Source organism: Phymastichus coffea, unplaced genomic scaffold (genome assembly GCF_024137745.1).
Source record: "Phymastichus coffea isolate CEN01 unplaced genomic scaffold, Cenicafe_Pcof_1.1 PCOF00158, whole genome shotgun sequence".
Lineage (NCBI taxonomy): Eukaryota > Metazoa > Arthropoda > Insecta > Hymenoptera > Eulophidae > Phymastichus > Phymastichus coffea.
In genome coordinates, this window is record NW_026706969.1 from 382,437 (window position 1) to 408,706 (window position 26,270).

At 39.1% G+C, this 26,270-nt stretch overlaps 4 protein-coding genes across 8 annotated transcripts; 2 read left to right on the forward strand and 2 right to left on the reverse strand.

Moving 5' to 3' along the window:
- Positions 1-216: 216 nt before the first annotated feature.
- LOC131672761 (vacuolar protein sorting-associated protein 29) lies at positions 217-2,888 on the reverse strand. The gene is made up of 4 exons (XM_058950201.1): positions 2,711-2,888; positions 2,212-2,403; positions 1,909-2,144; positions 217-1,839 (listed from the first exon to the last, which is right to left on the reverse strand). Exons 1-4 carry the CDS (start codon positions 2,711-2,713, stop codon positions 1,722-1,724), a joined length of 549 nt encoding a protein of 182 aa, XP_058806184.1. The 5' UTR covers positions 2,714-2,888; the 3' UTR covers positions 217-1,721.
- Positions 2,889-6,892: 4,004 nt separating this feature from the next.
- On the forward strand, positions 6,893-9,246 carry LOC131672767 (cell cycle checkpoint control protein RAD9B). 4 transcript variants are annotated; one of them, XM_058950214.1, is made up of 7 exons: positions 6,893-7,022; positions 7,230-7,290; positions 7,456-7,658; positions 7,734-7,898; positions 7,998-8,154; positions 8,239-8,407; positions 8,489-9,246. In XM_058950214.1, exons 2-7 carry the CDS (start codon positions 7,257-7,259, stop codon positions 9,078-9,080), a joined length of 1,320 nt encoding a protein of 439 aa, XP_058806197.1. In that variant the 5' UTR covers positions 6,893-7,022; positions 7,230-7,256; the 3' UTR covers positions 9,081-9,246. The 4 variants fall into 4 exon arrangements, with proteins under 4 accessions (XP_058806197.1, XP_058806196.1, XP_058806198.1 ...); XM_058950213.1 differs by having other exon boundaries at positions 6,901-6,963; positions 7,023-7,290; XM_058950215.1 differs by having other exon boundaries at positions 6,921-7,290; positions 8,489-8,679; positions 8,752-9,246.
- A 147-nt stretch (positions 9,247-9,393) lies between these two features.
- Positions 9,394-11,165, forward strand: LOC131672746 (endonuclease G, mitochondrial). Its single transcript, XM_058950171.1, has 5 exons — positions 9,394-9,679; positions 10,010-10,203; positions 10,278-10,514; positions 10,588-10,768; positions 10,841-11,165. The coding sequence occupies exons 1-5, from the start codon at positions 9,419-9,421 to the stop codon at positions 10,934-10,936; spliced, it is 969 nt and encodes a 322-aa protein (XP_058806154.1). The 5' UTR covers positions 9,394-9,418; the 3' UTR covers positions 10,937-11,165.
- A 5-nt stretch (positions 11,166-11,170) lies between these two features.
- LOC131672744 (protein crumbs) lies at positions 11,171-24,912 on the reverse strand. 2 transcript variants are annotated; one of them, XM_058950169.1, is made up of 16 exons: positions 24,780-24,912; positions 24,503-24,683; positions 23,456-23,617; positions 21,622-21,952; positions 21,066-21,544; positions 19,108-19,572; positions 18,721-19,036; positions 18,218-18,637; positions 17,489-17,894; positions 16,965-16,976; positions 16,441-16,890; positions 14,766-16,353; positions 14,316-14,685; positions 13,653-13,965; positions 12,892-13,305; positions 11,171-12,707 (listed from the first exon to the last, which is right to left on the reverse strand). In XM_058950169.1, exons 2-16 carry the CDS (start codon positions 24,630-24,632, stop codon positions 12,480-12,482), a joined length of 6,084 nt encoding a protein of 2,027 aa, XP_058806152.1. In that variant the 5' UTR covers positions 24,633-24,683; positions 24,780-24,912; the 3' UTR covers positions 11,171-12,479. The 2 variants fall into 2 exon arrangements, with proteins under 2 accessions (XP_058806152.1, XP_058806153.1); XM_058950170.1 differs by lacking the exon at positions 23,456-23,617.
- Between the last annotated feature and the right edge of the window lie 1,358 nt (positions 24,913-26,270).

Consider the following 26,270-nt stretch of genomic DNA (forward strand, 5'->3'; position numbering starts at 1 on the left):
GATTACTTTAAAATTGAAAAATGTTGAATAGAACTTGAGATATCGCGATTTAAACAATAACACGGCAGCGCGAACGCGAATGAATAAGCGATCCAGACAGACCCGTCGAGCTGAAATTGCAATATCTCGAGTTCTATCCGACATTTTTCAATTTTAAAGTAATCAGTGCATTCGTTATTACAGATAGCGAGAGCATAGCATATTTCCAAATTTCGTTGAGATAATTGATATATTTTTTCCGATCTTTTAAGCAATTAAGTTATTTATAACTAGTTGTCTGTTGATATTTTAGCGCGCCACTCTCGAAGTTCGTGTTCTCGTGTCAGTTGAAAATACATAAAATACACTTAGGTAGAGACAGTTACCCCCATCGGCCTCGGAATCTCTCTCGGCTTCTAGACTATAAAGCGATATGAATTCAGGTGAAGTCAACGAAACAAAATCAATATTTTTGGATCGATTAAATAACATTAAAGAAAACAATACTTTAAATCATTCAAGTGGACATTATTTCAAATCACGATAATTAATTATTTAAACATTTTAATTTATCTTGATAGGAAAAAGTATATATAGTACATAAACACAGAATTTTATTATAACAGAATGATGTATGGCTTCAAGCTCGCGAATTGACGAGATCGTATATTTTCCCTTTCAATTAACATCAATTACTATTAATTAATTTTCATTCGTACGCTATTCTCGATGCAAATTGCGATTGTAAAAAGACGTAACTTACAAAATTCTTGCAATTTTTTCAGCGTTGTTAAATGTTCACTGACAAGTTGTTTTATCTATTTTTTAACTTACATACATCACAAGATATCGCAAGTTCTTGTTTATTTCCAAATGATTAAAAGAATTAAATTATTACAATCCTCACGTATTAATGTGTTGTTTATTCACTCTAATAACTTAGTCGAATTATAAATAGTGGTAGCTTGAAAAACTTACCGACATCAAGAATTCCACGTGGAGTACGGAAAATTAGTTTTTAAATTTTTTGAATTCATTAGTTAATAAAATTAGTTTTCGAATTATTAATTTTAACAACTCGACAATGATTTCTACGACATTAATTTTTATTTTTACAACGAAACAAAATATTACCACGTAGCATAATCAAATTAACATTCGAAAAATATCGTTAGATTTTTTTGTTAAAAAATGGTTACATACAGATTATTCCTAAAATGATTAATTGTACACAGGTAAAAAAATTTATCGTTGTTTTCCACCTCATACAATTTTTCAGTTCCAGCACTCACTATTTATAATTTAAGTAAACTATTAAAGAAAACCCACAGCGAATAATACTAATACAAACATATGTAGCAACAAAATATAAATTTAAGTTCTTATATAATCTAATAATATAAGGTTTTATCAAAATTATTTTTCATGGGTTAATTATATTATTCAAGTTTTCTCAATTTTTAAATGCACACACAATATTTTCTAATTAAAAAATTTAATCACTTTCTTAAGTTTGTAAAGTACTGTATACAATCATATTTTTATTTACAATTTATGCACTAAACACTAAATATCAAGTTTAAGTAAATATAAATCAAGTTTTAATAAATTTTTGTGTCTAATAAAATATTTAAATTGCTTATTGTTATAAAAAATTCATCCAAATAAACTTTTCATAATTGATTGAGTACATGATATAATATGAAAGTAAATATTTAAGATTTCACAAATTATTTTAATTGTTAACTCTTTTTATACTCAATCCTTTCAACTTTAACTTCATCACCAACTAATTGGTAGACATATGTAACAACAATGAAACTTTGAATGTCCATTAATACAAATGATGGAATCACAGACCTGAAAATAAAGTATTATTGTAAGCTAAATAAAAAAAATATACAATGCTTTAAATTTTAATACACCTACGTGTCAAGAGGATTGTAAGCTCCTGTAGCAGAACCAGGGTTAATATAAAATTTATTTTCATGTTCATAAGCTTCAAACTTATGAGTATGGCCAGTTATGAGTATATCAACATCTAATTGACGTTGAATTAAAGCTAATGCTTCTGGATCCCCCCATGGAACAACTTGATGACCATGAGATAAACCTATTCGAAATTGGCCAACTGTAACCACTTTCTGTTCTGGATAATTGAGATTCTAAAAGCAATAACTTATTTGAATTATATGAATAAATAACAAATTTATATGAACAAATGAGATATACCTCATCAAAGTCTCCTCTTACAATATGTACATCATTAGCTAAAGTTTTTAAATAATCATAAGACTCTTTAGTGCAAAGGTTTCCAGTACACAGAATATGCTGTATCCTTCCAGGAACAAGTAATTTTTTAAACTTGCTTGGCAAACTACTGCATCGATGTGGAATGTGTAAATCTCCGAGAACCAGCACCAGCTTAAAACCAACACATGAATAGCTTATATTTACTTTAATAACTTATATGTTTACTTGAGAAATAATTCAACAACAATTATTCATAATCTACCATAGTATGGTTAGAAAAATTGCTGTATATTGAACTAAGGATTCTGGAGGAAATAATATATTAAATTTGCTGAGATTAAACAAATGATAGAATATCACCAAGAAAGAAAACCAATATTTATACTGAATAAATGAAAAAATACATAAATAAAAATATAAGGTTATGACTTTGACTCTGGAACTGTTTTTGTATTATTTTCACTCTTGCTATACTCACCATGATTAAAATTATTTAATGCGTTAGGTTGTGTAGAAAATATGTTGGTTTTTTACCAATAAAAAACCAGATAAATGCTAAATTTTATCTTAATCCATGGGTATATTGTTAAGGTGTCAAAGATTTGTTGCTGGTGGGAGTGTATATGGTGGGAGTGACACTATACTTCGCAAGAAACAAGAACTAACCAAACTTGAGCTCACTTTATCTTTACTTTACTTTACTTTACTATAGATGGCGGTGGGCCTCGGAAAGAGATGTCAAAACGCATGCGTGATTTATTGACGATAGATCTGGTACGTATTTATTATAGGCGGTTGGACTTACGAAGAAGGTTACTCCAAGTACAAGTGTATTGTCGATTTGGATGATATTACAATATGTATAGTATATTGAGAAAGAAGACACATATTTTTCATACGGGCTAATGCGCAATCTTAGGAGGGTGAAATCCACTCCGAAATTTCACCCCCAGAAACAGTTTTTTCAAATATTTCAGAAAAAAATAAAGATAGCTCGATGAAACTAATGCCAAAAATGGTAGAATAAAAAAGGTACGATTTTAATTGTAAGGGTAGCAACGTCAAATTAAAAAAAAAAATTCAGTTTTTTTCATCAATTATTGGCTATTAAAATTAAAATAAATTGTATATCGCCTTAAAACTGAGTCTACGTAAAAGAAAATAAGAAAATAAAGTTGATCAATTTCGTGGTTTTAGTCTAAATTATTTTTAGTGAGGGTAGTTACCCCTAATTACAGTAAAGTTTTGATTAGTGACACGGACAAATGATATATCACTTTAGCAATTGTGGGCAATGTCGAATACAAATTTATCATTAATTTTGCAAAATTCGTATGTTTAAACAAATTGTTTAAACAAAATTATTGTATTTTTTTTCGAAACAATATTTTTCGAGTCGAATTCAACAAGAAATATGAAATGTTTAATTTTGATATGTTGTCTGGACCAAAAAGTAGAAAAATTTATACTTTTATCTGCTGATAAAACATCTTAAGACACTTTCGAAAGTTCATCACAAATAATTTTTTAAGCTCAAACCACGAGATAAGATTAACTTTATTTTCTTATTTTCTTTGACGTAGACTTAATTTTAATTTATTGTAATTTTTATAGCCAATAATTGATTGAAACAACTTAATATTCTTTTTAAAAACTTAAGGATGCTACCCTTACAATTAAAATTAATGCTGTTTTGTAGCCTTTTTTATTCTACAATTTTTAGTGTTGGTTCCATCGAGCTATCTTTATTTTTTTCTGAAATATTTGGAAAAAAACTGTTTCTAGGGGTGAAATTGCGGAGTGGATTTCACTTTCCTAAGATTGCGTATTAGCCCGTATGAAAAATATATGAAATATATGAAAAAATAATGTGTTTTATTTCTCAATGTAATCTAACATATTGCAATATCATCCAAATCGGCGACGCACACTTGGGTTACCTACCTTGTTAGAACACATCATTGAGGAACGCCAATATTTTTATTGTATGAACCATTTCTATTTGTAATTAGGTTACAAATAAAGTTTCTAAATTGGATGAGAAAGTTTAATTTTTTCAGTTTAATTTTTTTATGCCGTTAAGGAAATGTTTATTAAATAAGTCAAGTAGGTTTCGTTTGAAAGAATTGGGAGTAATTGTTAAAGACGGTCTCATGAAGAATAATAGACTGTCAGTGGTATGCAGAACAACAAAAATATCATCAATTATTAGAAAAAGGTTTTTTGAACTCTTAAAATCCAGAAGATAGGCCGTGGCATTTTTTGTATGTGTTAATTCAGAAGTTCATGATGTTCATGGTCATGGCAAATTAATGACAAACTTATTACTTGGAAGAATAACTCATGAACGACAGTTTCAAGAGGAAATGGTCATTTTAGACAAATGCGAGCGTGCAGAAACATTCTAAATTTGAATCCTTATCAAATATTGCTATTACGATTAGTATCAGAAAACCAGCAATGTACGTAGAGTGATATTAGCAATTTTAAGCTTCGATTGCGCTAATTTCTAGTATTACATATATTTTATCTTTTACAGATTTTTACTTTATTCAGACAGTACATGCCCAACTTAGAATCACTGCAATACCTGAAAGAAGTAACTAGAGGCTGCGGTATTCGCTATAGCAATATCATGGGCATGTTTTTCATGCAAGATACATTCAGAGATATATAGCAAAGTTGTAGCAAAGTTGTAGTTCATTATCCTTGTGATCACTTTCCCTTTATAACTAATTTTTTTAATCTAGACTCTACTACCCCCCACCCCCTCCTATTAATATGAAAATATGAAAATTCTACAAAGCTGACTGGGAAAAATACAAAGAAACAGTAAATTAAAAGAGATAATTAAATATGCAGCTAATGAAAGTATCCCAATCAGCAACCAAAACACTACAAAACATAATACCCCATGATGGAATCAAGGTTGTGAGATACCTATTAAAAATGCCAAAAGAGCATTCAACATCTGAAAAAGAAAAAAATTAAAAAAACAACGGACAACAAATTATGTCGAATTCATAATTTTTTTAGAGAGGAGAAATGTCTAGAGATTGGTAAAGAAATGGTAAATGAGTGAAATTTGTTGTGGATTTCCTTTTTTTTATCTGTTAGATATTTTACTATAAGTTGGCAGAAATTAGTAAATAAATTATATTTCTCAGTATAGTTAAGGTTTTTAATATTGTCTTCGTTATTACTTATAAAAGCGTTTATTTTGGCGTTGTAGTGTAGCCAATTAATGCTTTTGTTATTTAATTTGTGGGTAAATGTATAGGAAATCGTTTTTATTTGTAAGTTAATGAGCGTTTTAATGGGATAGTAATCGTTGTTAATGGAGTCAAATAAATTGCAAACATAGTGTCCGCATAGAAAATTTGGAAGGGGTAGACCTCGGGGTACGGAGTAAGGGTACGGGATAGCATGTGGACAGTTGGTCAAAGGATTATTTAACTTATATAAAAGTATTCAAAAAAATATTTAGTCGATAATATGCACATTAAATACCAATAATGCGCAAAAAAGTTGTCATATCAATTAAAGTACGTTATTTATCATAAAAGTACCAGCATATTCGAGTAGTCAATGTCATAATACTCCGAAAACAATAAAGAATTATTAAAATTGCTTTAATAGTTGCAAAAACAATCTATCTAAAATATAAATTGGAGCGCGCTACTTTTTTACATTATTCCTCCTCTCAGCTTGTCGAGTATCCCCAGCACTCGCTTACTTTGACTCAATTTTTGTCTCAATTTTTCACCTATTTCAACTCAAAATAGACCATAGATATCAATACGAGATTTGCAGAAGAAGAATTGAACTTTCGAATAGTTTTTTCAAATTTCAAATAACGAAATCGGCTAAGCAAGAGTGAATTTTGTAATTTGGTTTGAAAAAAAGGGGCTATGTTAACAACTCTACAAATCAGAAGCTCTATAAATCCGATAGGACTCGTATGCGCAATAATCAAATATACAATACAAAATTATGAATGCCTGAATACGAGATCTTAATCTTCAAAACCTACTGCATAACGATTTTTTAAAAACTACCCTTTTCTTCGCCTCTTTTTCAGTTTTTTAATTTTTTTTTTGGCTCTATATAGTCTGATTAACACGAACGATGGCTTGCTTTCAACATAATTTAATTATCTATAACTTTCTACGCTGCAGTATATACTTTACTCGAAAAATGTAGGTTTTATACGCGAAATACACGTTTTTGCACATTTTAATCGTTGTTTAAAAATTAGGTAATAAAAATCATAAGTGGAAAACATGTACATTTGTACACATTTATACCGGTGAAAACGATTTTCTATTTGGTTTGCAGCATCAATTTGTGTTCTAAAAATGTCTCTATTGATTGGCCTATATATCAATGTGAAGGACTTTGTGTCTACTGATATTTGCTGGTATGGAGTATGTATGATTTTATGGTCTCTTTTTTTAATCTGGATTTGTTAAAACTAGTAAATAAGTCTCTAACATCTCTATATCTTGATTATAGTTGTAATTGATATTGAATTGTCATTATGGTTATGAGTTTTATCGAGAGATATATTTGATAGGGGATTGTACATAGTTTGAAAAAAGAGCGTGCTATAGCCCGAGAGGGCGCACTGTTATTAGTACTGTAATTTAGATTAGGTGGAGTTCGGTTGTTTTTTTAGTAAAGTATATTAAAACAGATTAAGTTTGCGATTTTCAGAGTTCAGACACAAATGTATTGTTAGCAAGGCACCGTCACATTCTCCTTACCAATAAATCACCTTGTTATTCTAGGTAAAAGTAGAAAAGTGGAAACACAAAAACATGATCTTAACTGACCGCCATCTCCGCTCATATCATCCCACACTCGCATGCGTGCTTTTTCTTTCCAAATTTTCGATTTCGCATTCACGGCGGGAAACAACGAAAGTTAAAAATGATTGAGAAAATTACTTTACACGATTAGAACTTCGAATTTGTTTTTATACATTTTAATTATAGCGTACGAAAAGGCAAAATCAAACAACCATGAAATGTATCATACCAAGTGGAAATATAAAAAGTAAGTTATTTAAATTTCTTTAGGTTAGGTTATTGTCATACTTATATCAGCAAACTTGCAAATTTAACTATTTATGTAAAATATACAATGAAACTATTATATTGTATAAAAATTATTTAATATTATAATCAAGCTACTTAATTTCGATTATCTGTCGTCATTTAGTTATTGCAAAAGCTATACAAATGCTTGCAAAAATTGGAGAGGAAATGTTTGTTGTACCACAAGAGGATTGTTTATCTTTGCGCTCTGTTAATGGAGCGAATTCAGCATTTTCAGATGTATCATTTTATGATAATTATTTTTCCTACTATGCTTATGAAAACTCAGAAAATAGTGAATCTCTCAAATGCAAAATACCAATTAAAGTAAGTTATAACATTTTTTAAGATTATATATTACTTGTTCTTATATTTTTTTCCAAATGAATATTATTTTTATAGAGTGCTCTAGCTGTATTCAAAATCGCTAGTGTACTGGATAAACAAATTGAATCCTGTCAGATAGAACTACAGCCAAATGCTGAAAAATTAAAAATTGTATTAAAGTATAAAAACAATGTTATGAAGACTCACTTGCTTACAATAATTGACAGTGAAACTATAAAGGTATATGTATCTAAAAATTGTCCAATATTCTTTTCATATTCATTATTTGACATTATGATTTCTATTATTTTACAAAATACTTATTCCTTCAATACCTAGGCAAATTATAAAAAAGATGGTACTGCTAATCAAGTTTGTATTCAACCAAAAGTATTGAACGACGTTGTTCAAAATTTTCAACAAAATTTGATTGAAATCACATTTGAAGTGCAGAAAGATAAAGCTCTCATAAGAAGTTATATTGATGAAAATTCAAGTATGTTTATTGATGAAAGTTTTATTAATATATCAAATTTTAAAACATTGGACTTCAATTTCTACTAATATTAATCCTTTTTAGATATAATTGAATCTCGAACCCAGCTTGTTTTTGGAGGTGGTGAATTTGACAGTTATGCTATTGAATTTGAGACTACAATCACATTTTGTCTGAAAGAATTAAGAGCAATATTGCATTTTTCAGAAGCACTTCAGCATCCAATAGAAATATATTTTGATCGTCCTGGAAAGTAATTTTCTATAAATGATAATTTTATATTCATTATTGTAAAATTTATTTCTTGATTGACTGAAATATCGTATGTTTTCAGGCCAGTTGTTTTTATTTGCAAATCAGATACTTTAGAAACAAATTTAGTTCTTGCAACTCTTAATCCAGAAACAGATTCAGTATCACAGAGTACTGCTTCTAGTCGACCTACAGTATTACCAAAAAAAGCAACAACAAGACGAGCTCCAGCGAAAAAAGGAGTCAAATCTCTCAGTAAAAATTCATTCAATGGTACGCGAAAAAATGCTACTGAAACAAATGCAGGGAGTACAGAGTCACCAGGTAGAATAAGTGATGTTTCAGATACGCCACGTTTTAATGCTGGAAGGAAATCTAGTAGTTCCTCTAGAACTTGCACGCCAAAAGTAAATTCTGAACGTTCTATTATTAGTAATAGAGAAATCGTAAGTAGTACTGAGCATATTTCATCGTCACCGTTATTGAAAAGAAAATCTGAATCGACGAATCCTGTTGATTGCGATAATGATGATCTCATTCAAAATTCCCCACCACGCCATGCGTCGAAGAAAGCCAAATTAATATTCAAGAGATGCTTCCAGACAACGTTAGATCCGCAATCGATCTCTGGAAATAACGACGTCGAAGTTGAAGACTCGGGAGAAGAGGACTGAATCAGTTCCGATTGTGATAAAAAAAATTCGCAAAAATGAATAAATGTAAAGCTGCACGTAATGGCATTATTTCATATGTATAGATTTCAAGTAACTAAATAACGTTATTGAATTGATGAGGTTGTATAACTTATTTTTATATGTAAATAAATTGTAAGATACAGGAATTCCGACTTTATATTGGGCCTAATTTGATTTTTTCTCATCAAGATAATCATTTAGCAATTTCTTGTTCTTTTTCAAATCCTTCCTTTTCTCCCACCCTCCCGTATAAAACTCGGACATCGTCTGCTACTGAGACGATACACTTGAAGTCATTGCACGCCACGTGCAGAACCATGTCGAACTCGTGTAAGAGTCTTTTAAGATTATCTGCGACAGGTTTGATCGGCTGGTTTGCAGGCAAATATTACGAACGACAAAACTGGGTAAATGACGGGCGACAGGTGCTTCTACCCGGGACAAATGTCAGGAGTATGCCAGGGCTGCCGATCTTCGGCACTGTCTCGGCAGCCTCACCTATTGTCCCGGTTGACAATAATACTGTCGGTTCTGACATGGGTTCGAAATTATCAGTCTCCGAGTCTCGTATTAGTCAGGTGAGCTTTGTTGTAATAATTTTGTGCAGAAAATGTTCTAACCTAGACGGGTTCAGGCTATTTATTACATTTTGTGTATGCTTTAAAAATTACGATTAAAGTTTACATTCGTCGATTCGAGCAGCATTTAAATATTTTCAATTAAACGAAAATGAATAATAAACATATTTTAAGTGCAAAATATTAATGCAAAATGTTATTTTTTACTGATATCATGTGATGTCAGTTTTAGAAAGCAAGTCTCAAAGTAATTAAAAATATATTTAGTTTTCTTTTAGATTTGATGTTGTATACATATTGTTTAAGATATTGCTATGATTATGACTGCAGATTATGAAATATGGTTTTCCTGGGTTGGATCATGTGAGGTCATATGATGACTACGTTTTATCTTACGACAGAAGAAATAGAGTTGCTCACTGGGTATTTGAGCACCTTTCAAAAGATAGATTGAAAGCCAATGATAACATAGACAGATCAAAATGTGAGTTCACTCCTGATCCTAGCATACATCCATTTTTCAGGTATTTAGTTTATGAAATTGCTTGTCCATTCTAAAGCAACATTTTCTAATAGCTTTTATTTTTTGATTTTTCAGATCAGATAATAGTGACTATAAACGTAGTGGTTATGACAGGGGGCACTTGGCTGCTGCTGGTAATCATAGATTAGATCAAAAGCATGTGCAACAAACATTCTATTTGACAAATATGGCACCACAAGTTGGACTGGGTTTCAATAGGGATTCATGGAATAAACTTGAAAAATACGTCAGAAAATTAACGAACATTTATAAGGATGTCTATGTTTGCACAGGCCCTCTATATTTACCAAAGTATGTTAAATGAATTGTTTATTATATAGCTATTGGTGTTGCTTAAATTAATAATATTTAATTAATTACATAGGGTAGAAACTGATGGGAAAAAATATGTACGATATGAAGTTATTGGTGCTAATCATGTTGCCGTCCCTACACACTTTTATAAAATAGTTGTAGGAGAGACTGCAGATTCAAAATTAGAAATGGAAGCTTTTGTTATGCCTAATGCACCAATTAATAATGATACTCCACTCAAAAATTTCCAGGTTCTTTCCTTATTTAAAAATGAAAGCTAGTCATTGAGGCCAGTATATAAAATCGTTATATGTATTTTACAGGTCCCACCAGAAAGCGTTGAACGAGCAGCAGGATTATTATTTTTCGATAAAGTAGCGAGAAATAAACTGAATAAAATTAATGGTAAAAAGGTGTAGCTAAATCAAAATTGATTTTACAAAATTGAGATAATGTACAGTACACATTTTAAAACGTCAATTTTCAATTGAAATACATTACTACATTTAAAAAATAATTTTACATTGAAAATAAGTGATATTATAAATAATGTCAATGTTATGTGGATAAGTGAAACAAATTTCAGTGAAATGTGTAATTGCATGTGTTATATGTAAATATTATTTTAGCCAATTAAAACACAATCATTGTTGATTCAGAGCTGTCTTTATTGCTTGTACAGTTGCATTTCTTATTCTTAAACAATGTCAAAAATGATCGATGCATCTTAATCAAAAAACAACTAAAGGTGTTGTATTTTTTCCGGGAGAAAAAATCACGTGATACACTTGAAACGTCAGTCTTGCTCATATCGTTTAAGACAGTGACTCAATTCAATTGCTCATGCAAATACCGCATAAAATATATTCAATAAAAAGTCTAAAACTCATCTAAAATTCGCTATCATCGACATATTGTATCTTACAATAGATAAAAATCTCAATTACGCTGATTTTTGCAAGCTTGCTGACCGTAGGGATTATGAAATACAGAATTATTCGCCAATGGGCGAATGTGATACTTTGGTCGTGTCGGTACACATACAATACATACAATATTATAAATCGTATAACGTGTTTAAAATTAAATACTATCTACTTTCATAAAAAATCTTAAAGATAAAAGCGTTAATATTTCTCTTAAGTACATACAACTTACACATTATACTATTTACAAAATTAACACGCGGAACTCTTATGTCGAGTTACATTTTATTAACTCGTGCATTACGTCCGTGATAAAGAAAAAATGTATGCAATAGCATGCACAATTTCTTCCAGAATAAGTTACATTTTGACTTCAATGATTCGTTTGAGATGCTCGCATCGAAGCCGAAAAAATAATTGCCAAGAAACACATCATGGTATTACACTTCAATACACATTCTCGTTATTGTATAATTTCATTTTGAAAATTAACGATACTTTAGGCACTAAATGGACGGGTTATTTGATTGGTGAGTTTAGATAAAAAGACACTTGTCCAGAAGTAAGTACACTTAGTGATTCTCTTTAGGCAGGCAAAAACTGGCTTATTTTTTAAAAGAATCGCAACATGGAATGTAAAGTTTACTGAAAAATTTCTCTAATGCTAACAAAACGAATGTAATCACTTGGATCAATTCTTCAGTCTTACGTTACAATTTATCTCCATAAATGTATCGCAGAAATTTTCCTTCTTTAAGTACAAATGGTAATACGTAAGAACGTATTCTCAGGAATGTCAAAAATGCATGGAATGATATTTAACAAGAATAGTTGATCACCGTAATCCTATATAATTAAACTTTCGAAAACTACTAATAAAAATGATGTTTTTCCTCGATTCGATAAATGCGTATATCGTGGCGAAAAAAAAAAGAAAAACGTCCATTTAAATTTCTTTTAAATACAAAAGATCACGAAAATTACTAACAGAGACAGAGAGTGAGAGAGAGAGAGGGGGGGGGGGACGAAAATTTTTTTAGATCAATCTCTCTTCTGGCGGTGGTTTCATAACATTATCCATCTCCACTCTTGGGTTACTGAACTCTTGAGCCGATGGGCTGTAAGTACCGCGTGTAGCTCGCTTCTTCCTTGCCATCATGAAAAAGGCGATTAACGAGCCAGCGGCAATGAGAAGTAGAATGCCGACAATCGGACCGACGATCACGGCAATGTCGAGGGCTTGGCTTCCCAGCAAGTGGCCCGACTACAACAAGAGTGACATAAAAGTTACGCGCGTTTTATTAGCTGATTGTAAACTGCGTGCACAGATATGATTCAGTTGCGCGCTATGACGCGTCGTTTGGAATTTCCGCCGCGGCGACTGACTTATATCACGCATTACGATCGACGACAGTTTTATAAGCGAAAAATTGAAAAGGGAAACTGACCTCGGTACAATTTTGACCGGTGTAATCGTCTGGGCATCGACATCTGTAGCCTGAATCTTCAACACATTCGCAGATACCGCCGTTCTGGCAGAAGTCGTTCTTGCAAGGGTTCTCCACCGAGCAACTCATCCCACAATAATCCGGCTCGCAGACACAACGGAAGCTTCCGGGTAGATTCTTGCACTTGCCGAAACCGCAGTCGTTCAGCGGGTCTTCGCACTCGTCGATGTCGTAGGAGCAGTCTGGACCGGTGTAACCCGTACCCGCGCAATCACACGTGAAGCTGTTCACGCCGTCGTGGCACTTGCCTTCGTTCTTGCATGGCACGTTGCCGTCGGTATCTGGTGCGCAATCGTCGATGTTCGTCTCGCAGTAGAGACCCGTGAAGCCTAGTGGACACGAACACTGTGGCGTCTGCAAAAGTATAGAAAGAACGATCAGTACCTGTTCCCCTGCTATTCAATTTGTACAGCTTATGTAATTCCAGGTTTTCAAAAGATGTTCGTTTACGTACTATCTGTCAAACAACAGCCAATTGGGAGATTTTTACTTGGACTTATCTATATTCATTAGATTAAAAGAATTCTATCGCCAAAGATAAGCGATGCACGGCGCGCGTGCAATCATTTTCGTGTTGAAATCATTTGTAGACCAGTTCGTATACCAACGCTTTGCGCCAGGCATTGATTCTCCCACATGAATAAACGAACAGTAACCCGCATAAATTATCTCGTCGACGAACAGTGACGAACACTACTCACCTGATGCTGATCAAGGCAATTGCCGTTATTCTCGCACTTTCTGTTCAAGCAATAGGGCTTGTCGCAGTGCGAGCCCTCGAAGCCAGGCATGCAAGTGCACGTAAAGTTATCGGCTGTCTCGCTGTTGACGACATCGGTGCACGTCGAGCCGTTCTTGCAAGGTTGATCGGCGCACGTGATGAGCCTGACACTCTCGCATAACTCGCCGGTATATTGCTCGGAGCACTGGCAAACGAAAGAACCGACGAGGTTCACGCAGACTCCGTCGTGTCGACAAGGCTTACTCTCGCACTCGTTCACGTCCTCGTCGCACCTGCGGCACAATTAAAGAGAGTGAAATGTCACAAGTGACATCGTCATTGAGCCTCGAGAATGAACGATACGCGATAAGATAAGTGGCCTGGATTGTGCCTGTGTTTTGATCGCCAGCGAGCGCGAGCTCTCGTATACGTCGGTTTTGAGTGTGCCGATTATTTTACTTTGACCGAGCCAGTTCGCGGCGCGTCCGTTCTCAAACAATCTGCTTGACTCATAATTTCGCTGCCGTTCCATTGCCTCAGTAAGATTTATGCTTGAAAGACCGTTTGACAAGTGTGCGTTCATTGCCGATTCCTAACATCGAACCAAATTTATAAACTAGAATAATACAAAAGTAACACTTACAGCCATCCTTGCCATTCTTTCTTGCAAGCACATGTGTAATTGGCCACACCATCGACGCAGGTCGAATTATTCGTGCACTTGTTGTTCTCGCACTCATCGATGTCGACCGAGCAATCGTCTTCTGCATAACCGGGTGGACATTTGCATATGTAGCTATTAAATTGGTCCAAGCAATGAGCGTTATTCTTGCACTGGCTTTCGAAACACAATCGACAGCCAATGTTGTCATGGTTCGAGGAGTTATCTTGCTGCAGCGACATAAACTCCAAGGGCGTAAAATTGGCGTTCTGATAAACTTTCTCGTAGCTAAAGTAGTGAAGGAGCATGCTACCAATTCGCACTTCACCTAAACAACCCTTGAATGCTTCCCCTGCAAGGAATTTTATTTGATTCATAGGTTATTTCTTTGAAAAATAATTTAGACATCTTTCGGTTTAGGATCCAACTCACCGGATAGCATGCTGTGAGGAGGCATGGCAGTGGTAAGTTTCCTATCAACGTATTCAACTGAATTACCGGCGACACCATCTCTCGTTTCGATATGTCTCTCGGTGCCAATAGTCATGTAGCTGTGTCGATCTGACAAAGGTGCTCCAAGGCCGCCGAGGGTAACAGTACCGGTGAGCAATAACTCATACCACGCAGCAAAGCTAAAGCTTTGACTCGTCTGAGAATTGATCTCGTCGTCGCTTTTGTCTTCATAGTCACACACTATTGAATTGTTGTTCAGTTTGAAAAGTATCGTGGTCCAGTTTCCGTCAGGCTCGGGTTTACCGAATGTCAGCATACCACTATTCTCAAGATCCAACTTCCAGGTTACTGTCACTTTGTCTTCGAAGACTGAGACGGTGAAGTGTCGATTACCCGATTTCGGAACGATATGCATCAGGGTTCCACCGGTGTTCGATCTGTAAGTGATCTTGATACTGTCTATCGTCGACTCGTCGTACGTGAGATTCGTCAATTCCGACTGATGATATTTGTAAGTGAAGGCCGTGCTGACGCCATCGAACGTCGCGTTGGCCATGCACTCGTAGCCATCGTCGAGATTCTGACATTTCGAGCCATTTGGACAGTCCTGCAGTTGGCAGAATTCCATTTCCTGGCATGTTTTACCCGTGTAGCCGCGTGGACACTGGCACCAAAAGTCATTCCAGGTGACGTGGCAGGTGCCATTGTGATGACAGGGACTGGAAGCGCATACGTTGTCCGAGATAATGCCTTTAAGAACTTTCTTTGGGTCGAAGGTCACATTGCCAAATTGCACCAGAGTGGGTATATCTTCGGCTTTCAAGGGGTAAAACTCAACGACCATAGTCTCGAGTCCGTTGGAAACCTGAACGTCCTGAATGATGCCCTTGAAGTTGACTTGAGGATCGTGATTCACTTCCATGATTCTGGTGTCGCCGGCTTGCCTGATGTAGCGCGAGACCTGTGGTAAGCCACCCAAGTAAAGAACCGTCACGTTCAACTGGCCGGTCGCGCTAATGGTCTTTCGGAAATACTCGGTGCCGTTGATCTTGACCTGCACCAATGTGACATTCCTGATGACTTGTATCAAGTGATTGTTGCCGTCATTCAACTTGACTCCGCTGACAGTGTAAGCCTCCGTGCCATTGAACTGAATCCTCACAAGTAGCTCGCCGCGCTCCAATTGCGCTGCGATGTACGTCTTGTCTTTGCCGTCGGCTGGCGCATTAGGCTCCGAACCCAGATAGAACACGTCTCCGCGCTCTTCTCGCGTGCGAATGAACATGGAAATGTCGACGACAGTGCGTACAGCGCGCCTCGCCGTAGAAGCCACCTTCACCGTCACGTATCCATTGCTTGTGTTCTCGTAGCCGAATGTGGCGGCAGTGATGTTGTACTGACAAGTGGAGCCGAGATAAGGTCGATCGCACGTGCAGGAGAACTCGCGCCAACGGTCTGTACAGTGGCCGTTATTCTTGCAAGGGTTTGGAAAGCACTGGTCCATACGTGGGCAACCTGATTCGACGTTCTCGATAGTCACGTTTTCCGAAGCTATGTCCGGGTAGATCTAGACAACATAGCCGCGTATTCGAGTAAACGCTCAACGCAATGGATAAACTTTCGTGCAGTTAATATATCTGTACAGAAGACTCACCCATTCTCCATTGATGATAACGTCTTCGGCGCATCCGAGCAAGTAAGGTGGATCGCCCAACTTTTTGAAGTAATTCACGGTACTTCCGAAGTAAGTAGTGGTGAAAGACTGAACGGTCGTGTTCAATCCTTCCCACGAGATAGGATAGATTGTTTGCTCCTCATTGGCAGACAACACGAGATGCGTAGTGTTCATCGCGACGAAAACCTTTTGCCAATTGGAATCGTTCAGACCACTACCGAAATATACTCCATCCAGTTTGTTCAAGAGGCTCGAGTCTAGATTAAGCCTGCCGCCTGTCAGTCTCAAAAAGTAGTACGTACTACCCTCTCCTATCGCCAGAAGAAGGTTGGGTAGGGTTGTGCGGAAACGGAATTGAATGTCGTAGCCTTCCGTACGACTTGATTTTACGACGACGAGCGATTTGTGATTGATCGACATAGTGGTTACCTAAGAGTTATTTTCGTAATTAATTAGTGCTCTGACTGCTCAAGCCACTACGCGAGAGTTAGTATTCTACCCACCTGTTTTCTAGTCTTCAACAACACGTACAATTAGTGAGAAAAATAACATGCAAATAAATTTGTTAAAATGGTTTAATGGTGCTATCACGCTTTTGACAGACAGTGTTGTGGGTTGTTAATTGATGAATTACTTCAATAAATGTGTAAAATGAAACTGCGTAAATGGAATGCAATTTAACTAAATTATGAGTCTGAAAACTTGTTGATTATAGCACAATTTTCAATTAAATATAATAAGCATGTAAGAATAATATTGTTCAAAAAATAACAATTGAACTGCATTTTCTTTAAAAAAAAATTTAAAGTTTTCAGATCAAATTACTATAGCGAATAATTGTTAAATTTGGTGTTGGAAAATCCGCCACTTCTCGTGAAAATTTTTATTTTTAAATTTCATGGATAACGCATGCAATCTACTGTAATTACTTTATTTTTCACGAGAAAAGCATCATTGTTAATTGCAGATATTACCAAAAACACCAATACTTTTTACTCAAAACCTAAAAACTCTCGGCGTGACTTACTTTATCGCAAATATCCCCATGGAAACCATTCGGACAAGTACAGTTAAACTTGTGTTGAGTTTCGTCGATGAGATAAGGCGTGCAGGTACCGTTATTTAAGCACGTGGTGCCATTGCAGCCAAGCAGCGGTACCGAGCAGTTTTTACCACCGAACAGAGATTTGCATTGGCAATAGTAATCGGCGCGACGATCGTAACAAATAGCGTCGTTCTCACAAGGATTGTAACGTTTGCACTCGTCAATGTCAATCTGACAATGTTCGCCTTCGAAGCCTTCGTCACACTCGCAGTTATATCCGCCTATGCGATCCATACAGACACCCTCGATGCAAGGATTACTCTCGCACTCGTTGATATTGGTCTCGCAGTTCTTGCCTGTCACGCCTGGCACACAGATACACTCGTATCTGAAACGAAATATTGAATTCTTTTTATTGTCGAATCGTAAAATAAAGAAAAATAAATTCTTTTAAGCTTTTCTCAAGATAATCTCAATTTCATATTCAGTTGATAAACGTGCAATCGTCGCGTCGCCATATAATTATTGCCAGGTCACACAAAGCACTCATTTGTTCTATACAGCATCATGAATAATTAATTAACAAAGTAACAGCACTCTCTACGCCATTCATTGCCAATACAATCGTTTCGAATTCAAATGAAGCTATTTATAAAATTATCGCAACAAAAAAAAGAGAGAGAAAGAAATTATGGTGGAGTATGTACTCACCCGCTGGCATTGGCATAGCTAAACTCTTGCATGAATATCGCGGGTTTGTTGGTGACGTCATCTTTGTAAAGTGCCTCGTTGGATCTCTCGAGGCAAGTGCCATTGAACTGACATGGCGAGCTCTCACACTCGTTAATATCGATCTCGCAATTCTTGCCGGAGTAGCCTTCGTAGCACATGCACTTGTAGTCTTTGATCTCGTCAATGCACTCGGCGCCGTTTACACATAGATCCGGCAGACACTCGTCGATATTGTTCTCGCAATATTCGCCTGAGAAACCGGTGTTGGTGCAGTCACACGAATAAGAATTCACTCCGTCTATACATTTGCCACTGTTTTGACATGGTTGAGATTCGCAGTCGTCGATATTCGTTTCGCAATTGATACCGGCGAAGCCGGGTGCGCACATGCAGGTGTATCTGAAGGTAAGAAAACGATTGATTTATCAAGTGAACTAAATTCGAAAAATTACAGTTCATCGCTGTTACTGATGTGTCGCTACCTTGCAATTTCATCTATACAAGAAGCTCCGTTCTTGCAAGGATCACTTTCGCATTCATTGACGTCCAAGTCACAAATTTTTCCGGTATAACCGGGCGTACACTGACACTCGAATGTGTTGATCTTGTCGATGCAAGTGCCGTTATGTTGACAAGGTCCGCAGAGGCATTCGTTGATATCAATTTCGCAATGATCACCGGAGAATCCCGGTCTGCAGAAACAATTGTAACTGCCAATGCTATTAACACAGATACCATTGTTGCAAAGAGAGTTGCCCATCATCGCGCACTCATTCACGTCGTCTTCACAATGCTCGCCTGCGATGAAAAAAACCAAAATGAAAATTTGGAAATGCCTCCTACGCTGAAATTCAAATGGCGATCCTCACCCGTATAGCCAGGTCCACAGTCGCACTTGTAACGGTCGTCAGCGATCTCCAAGCAAATTCCATTGTTGCACGGTTTCTGGAAACACGGATCGACGATCAAGGAGCAGTTCGGCTCCTTGTATCCGTTCCTGCATTTGCACTCGTAGCCATTAACGACGTCCACGCAAACCCTGTCGCTGGGACAAACAACGCCCACGCACTCGTCGACGTTGGTGTCGCAAACTTTACCCTCGAAGCCGGGCAAACACTCGCAGACGAATTCTCGACGTGACTTCGAGCTGAGCATACAGCTACCGTTGTTTTGGCAGGGATTCACGGCGCAGGCGTCGTACTCGTGCTCGCAGTTGTCGCCCATGTAGTCGCGGCTGCAGTTACAAGTGTATCCGTTCGCGCGATCTATGCATGTACCACCGTTCTGGCACGGTTGACTGATACACTTGTCTACGCTTTGCTGGCAATTTTTACCTGCAAAAAAAAAAGGAGCAAACGTACATTTAGTTGAAGAACGATACGTTGATTTTCACCGAACTTCGATTACTTCTAAATATAGTACCTGTTTACTTTTCAATTATACATACGTTCTATCGACTAATCTAGCTTGTTTAGCTCCAAAGGAAAAAGAGCAACGATAGGCGCAACGCAAAAACGAAAAAAAATTAGATTCGTACACAGACGTTGACTGATTTCGCAGTCAGAAGCGCCTACCAACAAAAAAAAGCGATTGCTCGCTTGCAAGGAAAAATAACAGAGAGAGGGGGGGGGAGAAGAGAAATAGAGGGCGAGCATGCGTGTGGGAGAGAGTTACCAGTGAAGCCGGACAGACACTGGCAATAGTAGTCGTTGAGCTGATCGATGCAGATGCCAGAGTTACGGCATGGGTCGCTGGTACACTCGTCTATGTCAATGGAACACTCAGACCCCGTCCAGCCAGGCTCGCACACGCAGTAGTAACCCACTGGCTGCATTTCACAACGACACACATTTGTCTCTGCTTTATGCCCGCTACGCTGGATTATTAGCACTCGCGCTCGATCGCGACTCCCATATAGAATACTCCGTACACGATATACGCTGCCTTGCTTTGCGCGTCTATTCGCGAACGAGGGCGAGAGACTTGCGGAACTCTTCTTTCGCTCTTTGTTTGCGGAAGTTACTTTGTTTCGAATGAGGCTAGGTTTCATTTTAATATGAAAAATATAAGTGATTTGCAATTTACCTCTTTCTGATCGGTCGAGTTGTTGCGAGCGTGAAAGCGATGGAAAGAAACAGATTAGATTACTATTGTCAGTGCGAGAGAAATGCAAAGCTAATGGAAAAGAAAATAATAAATCAAGGCATTCTAAAATTTGTAATGATAGAAACTGATGAAATGCAATCGAAAGAAACATTATTGAAATTCAATTAAAACCCGCGAATGATGCGCACTAAAACTTACGTAATCCCGACATTCGATGGCACGTTTACACGGGCGATGACTACCACAAGTGATAAGCTCGGTGCAGTGTTGTCCCGTCCAGAATTTCGAACATTGACAGGTAGGTCCACGTATGGTTTCGACGCATACACCACCATTATGACAGGTCGAGCACCAGCTCGGCAATGCCGCCTGACACGTCGGACCTTTGTCCGTTAGTTCGCATGCACAATTTACAGAGCAGAATGCGTGCAAAGCAACGCTAGAATCGTGTCTTATTTTTCAGTCGTGCAGGACGTACAAGTTTTTCAAGTTATTTTCAAAATCGACAAGAATTATGTACGAACGAGAATCTCTTGTGAAAAAAAATTTACAAAGAGACCAACTCGTACGTCTGTAAAACGAAAAAAAAAAGATTCCAAAGTCGAACCCCACGCTTCGTCGCCCCTGACGTATGCATAAAAAAAAAATAAAATAGAAAAGAGTATCTGTACACAAAGAACGACTAAAACTCTGCACACGCCCCGAATATACGCTAGCTCACCTTTCCACTCTGGCGGACAGGTGCACTCGTATTTATCCTTGACGCTCGTACAGGTGCCACCGTTGGCGCACGGATGACTGGCGCAATGGTTCATCGTACAGTCGGGCGGGTTGCCCACGTAGCCGGGCTTACAGACGCACTGCGCGCCATGGGCAGCGTCTCTCACGCACACGCTGTTGGGCGGGCAAGCGACGCTGTCGCAGGTCAACGCGTTGCTGCGCGAGGACAGCTCGCAGTGCTCGCCGGCGAAACCGGAGCTGCAGTTGCAGCGGTAAGTGCCGACTTCGTCGATGCATTGGCCGCCGTTGCGACAAGGTGCCGAGAGACACTCGTTGGTGTTCAGCTCGCAGTTCTGTCCCTCTAGGCCGCGTGGACAGACGCACACGTACGAGCCGTAGTTGTTGTAGCAGCTGCCGTCGTTTAAGCACGGATTGTTCTCGCACTCGTCGATGTCGATCTCGCAGTTAGCACCCTCGTACCTGCTCGAGCGAAAACACCGTTAACCTCAGCCGTGCGTTTCGGCAGATCGCACCGCCTCGGCTGGACAGGAACTTACCCGGTACGATCGCATTTACACCTGTAGCCGTTGACCAGGTTGGTGCAGTTGCCGTCGTTTCGGCAGGGGTTTGAATCGCACTCGTCGATGTCGATCTCACAATTCTTGCCAGTGAAGCCGGGCCGACACTCGCATCGGTAATCGGCATCAGGCAACTCCACGCAGACAGCGTCGTTACGACATGGGTTACTGATGTCGCAGAGCCTCGCACCAGCCGCTGACTCGCAACGTTTTCCCGCGAAGCCCGGTGGACAGTCGCACCTGTAGTCGCCGTTTGCATCCTCCGTGCAGACACCGCCGTTGCGACATGGATTGTTCTGGCACACCGGGCCTACATATTTTATAACGTTTCGTCAAATTTTCGCCATTTATCGCGGCATGGGTTTTAATCTCTTTTTCTTTTTCTTTTAGTATAAGTATCGATGCTATATGTACATAGTTAGTTTGTTTATATTATTTGGCGTTGTGTTAATGGAGTTTGAAATTTGTCTTGTCTTAGTAGTGGAGTTGATCAGGATAGAAACCCGTTGAAAATTTGTTTCCCGAAAGGTTTTCTTCTGCATCGTGGTACGAAATCAAGTGTGCATCACGATTAATTAAAAAGAAATTTTACAATTGCTCGAATAAAAGGTAACTATATAATAATGATATTGGAATGATTGAAGAGTCACCAAATCAACAGAGTATTTAAAGTCGCATGTTTTTCTTCTTTAGTGTTTTTAACGCAATAAAAATTGTACCTCAATGACTTGACTCGGAAAAAATAAATTAATCACAATAAACTACATCGAAGTATAGGATTATTTTTGTCTGCTCATTACTGCTTTGTTTCCAATTATTTTCTGTAATTATACTTTCACAGTACTCCAACACCACATCAACATTAATAAAAATACGTCATTGACGACTTTAACTCTATTAATTTGGAAGATAAATGAATAGTATCATGTTGCTTTTCTACGTGTTCGTTATTCATAAAATCCTCGTCAAAACAAAAAAAGAACTCGGAAAACACTAGTCAACCAAGTAATAAAAAAACGCTTATTCTATGTATAACAATAACGTATGTACAACAGCGGACAAAAAAGCCACCTTCGCTGAGGTAAAACGCAATGATATCCAAATAAAGCGCGAAACTTTAAAAGCATCAAGAGAGCAGTGAACTCTTCCCTCCGCGTCGAAGATCGATCGCTCGATCGTGCAGCGCACAAGTTTTAACGAGTGCTCGGCTCTCACTCGCGCGTTAACAACGTTTGCGATGCAAAAGCCGTATATCCCGTAAAAGGTGTGCGTATCGATTGTGCGCGCGCTTGTCCGCCAGCGGAACGCGCAAACAGAGAAAGAGAACGCGCGCGACTTCCATTTCGTTTATATATGCGATTATTCGCATTTTTACGTTAGTTCGATTGCGTATACAGAGCGCGCAAGGGTTAATCCACGGAATGCTGAAGGTATGTACAAACTACAGGGCCTTTTTTTTCGCACTGGTGCCTAAGTAACAGAGTACCGTGCTGTGAGAAAAAAAAGAAGCGCATTGATACAAAAAAATAAACAACATAATAATCACAATAAGCATTCATGCAACATTGAAACAACAAAACGCCGCTATTCCAGAAACAACAGCAACATCTTGACCCATCCGTGAAACTCCGTCAACCTGCAAAGTGTACTATTAGAACGACTCCTTTATTTGCCATTCGCCAAAGACGAGCAAAGAGTTGTTCCAACAGCTTGCCAAACAAACACACAAACAAAAAGCATCGACAACTACACAGAGCGACGGCAGAAAGATATTCGTGTCGTTGTTTTGTTTATGAAAATTAGGATGCGCTACCATGATCGATCTGGCAGTTGTTGCCGGTGTAGCGGGCGTAGCAGTGGCACTCGTAGCGGTCGGCTCTCGAGACGCACTTGCCATGCATCATACAAGGCGAATGCTGACACCAGTCCACCGATGCTGCCGAGACGCTTGCGCTCAGCTGTGACTGCGCTCCACCTGCAGGATTCAAGTTTGGGTTTTCGTTTTCCCGATCATATGGCATACACAAATTCACATCCGACTTTCCACACATTTGCTGGTACATATACAATTCTTTTTTTTTTTTTTTCTTTCTATTGCTCGCGCGTCACTGAGCTTGAAGCTTGGATTCTTTTGCTTTCAGTCTTTGAAAGTCTGCAGCGGTCGTGTTGAGTTGTCGCAAGCAAAATCTAAATTGGCTAATATAATCTTTCTACATAATCAATATTCTTTTTTGTACAGTAATCTATCTGAATGCCTACGTAATGGCGTGATTTACAAAATAAACAAAATAGGTGCAGCACAACACACGTGATGTTGAAAAAACAGACGCTCATAAAAACAATACATGAAGGTGAAGGAGTCTACAACCGTAAAAAAAAAAACAAAACTAAAAGATCTACAAGTTTGCCGGAAAAAAAAACAACAAAACTACCCTGTTTCGCACTTATACACGCTTGCGGCGTAAAAAACAAAGTGCGTGCATTCCTTTGCGCAGAGCAAACAACGACTCTCGACGTTGCACCCGAAAGAGAAAGAATGAAAACTAGCTAGGGAAAGGGAGAGAGGCAGAGGTAGTTTCCAAGAAAGGATCGCGCTTGTTTCTCTCAATTTTCGCTGGGAGAAGAAACGGCGAAAGAAAAAGAACAAGATGACGTATAAAGAGAACGAAGAGAATAAATGGATGTATTAATTATCACTAGGAAACGAAGATTGGTAGGTACGTGGCGGTAAAAGTTCGGGGAAGTGCTTCGAAAATTAGCACGAAGCCGAATTTGACAGTGACCGCGAGGACAATGAGATAGCGCAGAAAAGTTCGTCCGTGATGATGATGATCGTGATAATGGTGTCGGTCATGCTTACATCCTCGGCCGTCGAGTGGACAAATGCCGAGCAGAGCGTTGCTGTTGAAGCTTTCGTTGAAGAGTATTCCGGGGCCTTGCAGTATGCAGCCGCGGAATGCCTCGCCGACCACCAACGTGCCGTTGGCCATGCTGTCCGGTAAAGACAGAATGTCCGAGTTGTGCGTTGCGTTCGCCACGACCTGCAACGGATTCGCCAGTCAATTGTTTTCTGTCTCTCCGGCTTGGCTTTGCTCGCTGCACCGACCGCGACGGTCGGATGCTGCAGCTGCTCTCACCTGCGAGTGGCCAGCGGCGCTGAGCGTCAGATTGCCAAGCCTGAAGAACAGGTTGACATTGTGCCAGACGTTGTCCAGCAGTTTGGCGTTAAGTCTCGCCTCGAGCTTCCTCTGCTGCACTTTGGCCGTGAACACCAGTCCCTCGTAGTCGACTCGCAGCTGTACGAGGTCCCCCGTGTCAAAGCGTTGCTCGAACAGCTTGCCAGGCTCGCACGCGCGAAAGCTCAGGCCGCTGTGGCGGTGCACCGAGACGAAGGACTTGAGTCGGAGGCGCGCCGTGCCGTCGAAGTAGGCCTCGCGCGGCGGCGGCGACGACAGTGGCGAAGCCGCACCCAGGACCTCGTCGGCGAGCTGCTGCTGGCTGCGCGACTCCTGCGGCGCGGCATGGATGACGAGCGTCCACGTCGTCAGCAGTGTCGCCAGCACTGGAAATTTACAACGGGTCCTCGTTATTCGGCCGAGCGCGGAACGCAATTACGTCTTTGAAACTAGGAGAACCAAGAGCCGCGATTGTCAATGCGCATTCGATCGATCGTAATTATACCATCTCGGTCTTAATCCGTTCGATCGATAGCCGTTGCGGAAACCCACAAACACCAATTGCCAATAAACCGATTGCGCCTCCCTCGAATAAAAAACAAGCCATGCGCCGAAAGACCCCCCCCCCCCTACCCTTGGTAATCGGTCGACGGAGCTGCAAGTAGATAAAGGGACAAGCAAGCGCGCGTGTTTACCCATACGAAACAACCTGCCGAGCAAACACGCGTGCCCAAAATCGAAATACAAACAAGGCGACGAACCTCGCACCGTGGTAGATCGTCGAAAAGCGCTCTTCCTTTCGACGTTTCGGACGCGAGCGACTTGCAAATAACGAACAACGCGCTTACTGCCCTCGCCGCGTTTCTCGCCGCGTTCCTCGCTACGGGGCGTCTGCTTTGCCTCCCACCGTTCGCTGGTCCCGTTTCGCGACGTAAGCGCGACGCGCCCACGTATCGAAACCCTGGAGCCTCGTCGGCGCGTTCGCGAAGTCGACGGCGGATTTTCCATTGGTCGTCGGCGCTCGGCAACACTGCGCGACCTATACGCGCCCGAGGCGCTGGAACAGCCGGCCGTTCACCGCTCGGGCTACTCCCAATTCAAAAAGAAAGATGCCTGCACCCGTCCCGTTGCATAAATTACGCGTGAACGCGCCGCCGAGGCGCGTCGTCCGCTCGTTCCCACATCGGAATCGATCTGCCCCCCGTACGGAGATGGGATATACACTTGGCGTAGCGCGCGTCGGCAGCCAGTCGGTCGAACGGTTCACACACGCCGCCGAAATTTCGGACGAGGGCGCGAGTGGTCGGTGACGCAAAGGTCTCCGAGAAAAACTAAACGAAATTACGCGGTCGCTCCACTCGTGGGGGACAGAGAATACCAATTCGCAGCGAGTTTGATAACCTCGCCGATGCGGAAGACACGCTCGCCGAAGAGCAAGCGGAAGCGCCGTCG

Excerpts from the sequence above, each read along its gene's own strand:
- LOC131672761 (XM_058950201.1), bottom strand. Across the intron at positions 2,145-2,211 it reads TAAGAGGAGACTTTGATGAG|AATCTCAATTATCCAGAACA; the intron begins GTATATCTCATT and ends TATTGCTTTTAG. Across the intron at positions 1,840-1,908 it reads GCTTACAATCCTCTTGACAC|GTCTGTGATTCCATCATTTG; the intron begins GTAGGTGTATTA and ends CTTTATTTTCAG.
- LOC131672767 (XM_058950214.1), top strand. The coding sequence starts at position 7,257 with ATGAAATGTATCATACCAAGTGGAAATATAAAAA. Across the intron at positions 7,659-7,733 it reads AATGCAAAATACCAATTAAA|AGTGCTCTAGCTGTATTCAA; the intron begins GTAAGTTATAAC and ends TTATTTTTATAG. Across the intron at positions 8,408-8,488 it reads TATTTTGATCGTCCTGGAAA|GCCAGTTGTTTTTATTTGCA; the intron begins GTAATTTTCTAT and ends GTATGTTTTCAG.
- LOC131672744 (XM_058950169.1), bottom strand. The coding sequence starts at position 24,632 with ATGGCCAACGGCACGTTGGTGGTCGGCGAGGCATTCCGCGGCTGCATA. Across the intron at positions 23,618-24,502 it reads TCCACTCGACGGCCGAGGAT|GTGGAGCGCAGTCACAGCTG; the intron begins GTAAGCATGACC and ends TGAATCCTGCAG. Across the intron at positions 19,573-21,065 it reads CTGTCCGCCAGAGTGGAAAG|GTAAAAATTGCCAGCAAAGC; the intron begins GTGAGCTAGCGT and ends TTTTTTTTGCAG.
- LOC131672746 (XM_058950171.1), top strand. The coding sequence starts at position 9,419 with ATGTCGAACTCGTGTAAGAGTCTTTTAAGATTATCTGCGACAGGTTTG. Across the intron at positions 9,680-10,009 it reads CCGAGTCTCGTATTAGTCAG|ATTATGAAATATGGTTTTCC; the intron begins GTGAGCTTTGTT and ends TTATGACTGCAG. Across the intron at positions 10,769-10,840 it reads CTCCACTCAAAAATTTCCAG|GTCCCACCAGAAAGCGTTGA; the intron begins GTTCTTTCCTTA and ends TGTATTTTACAG.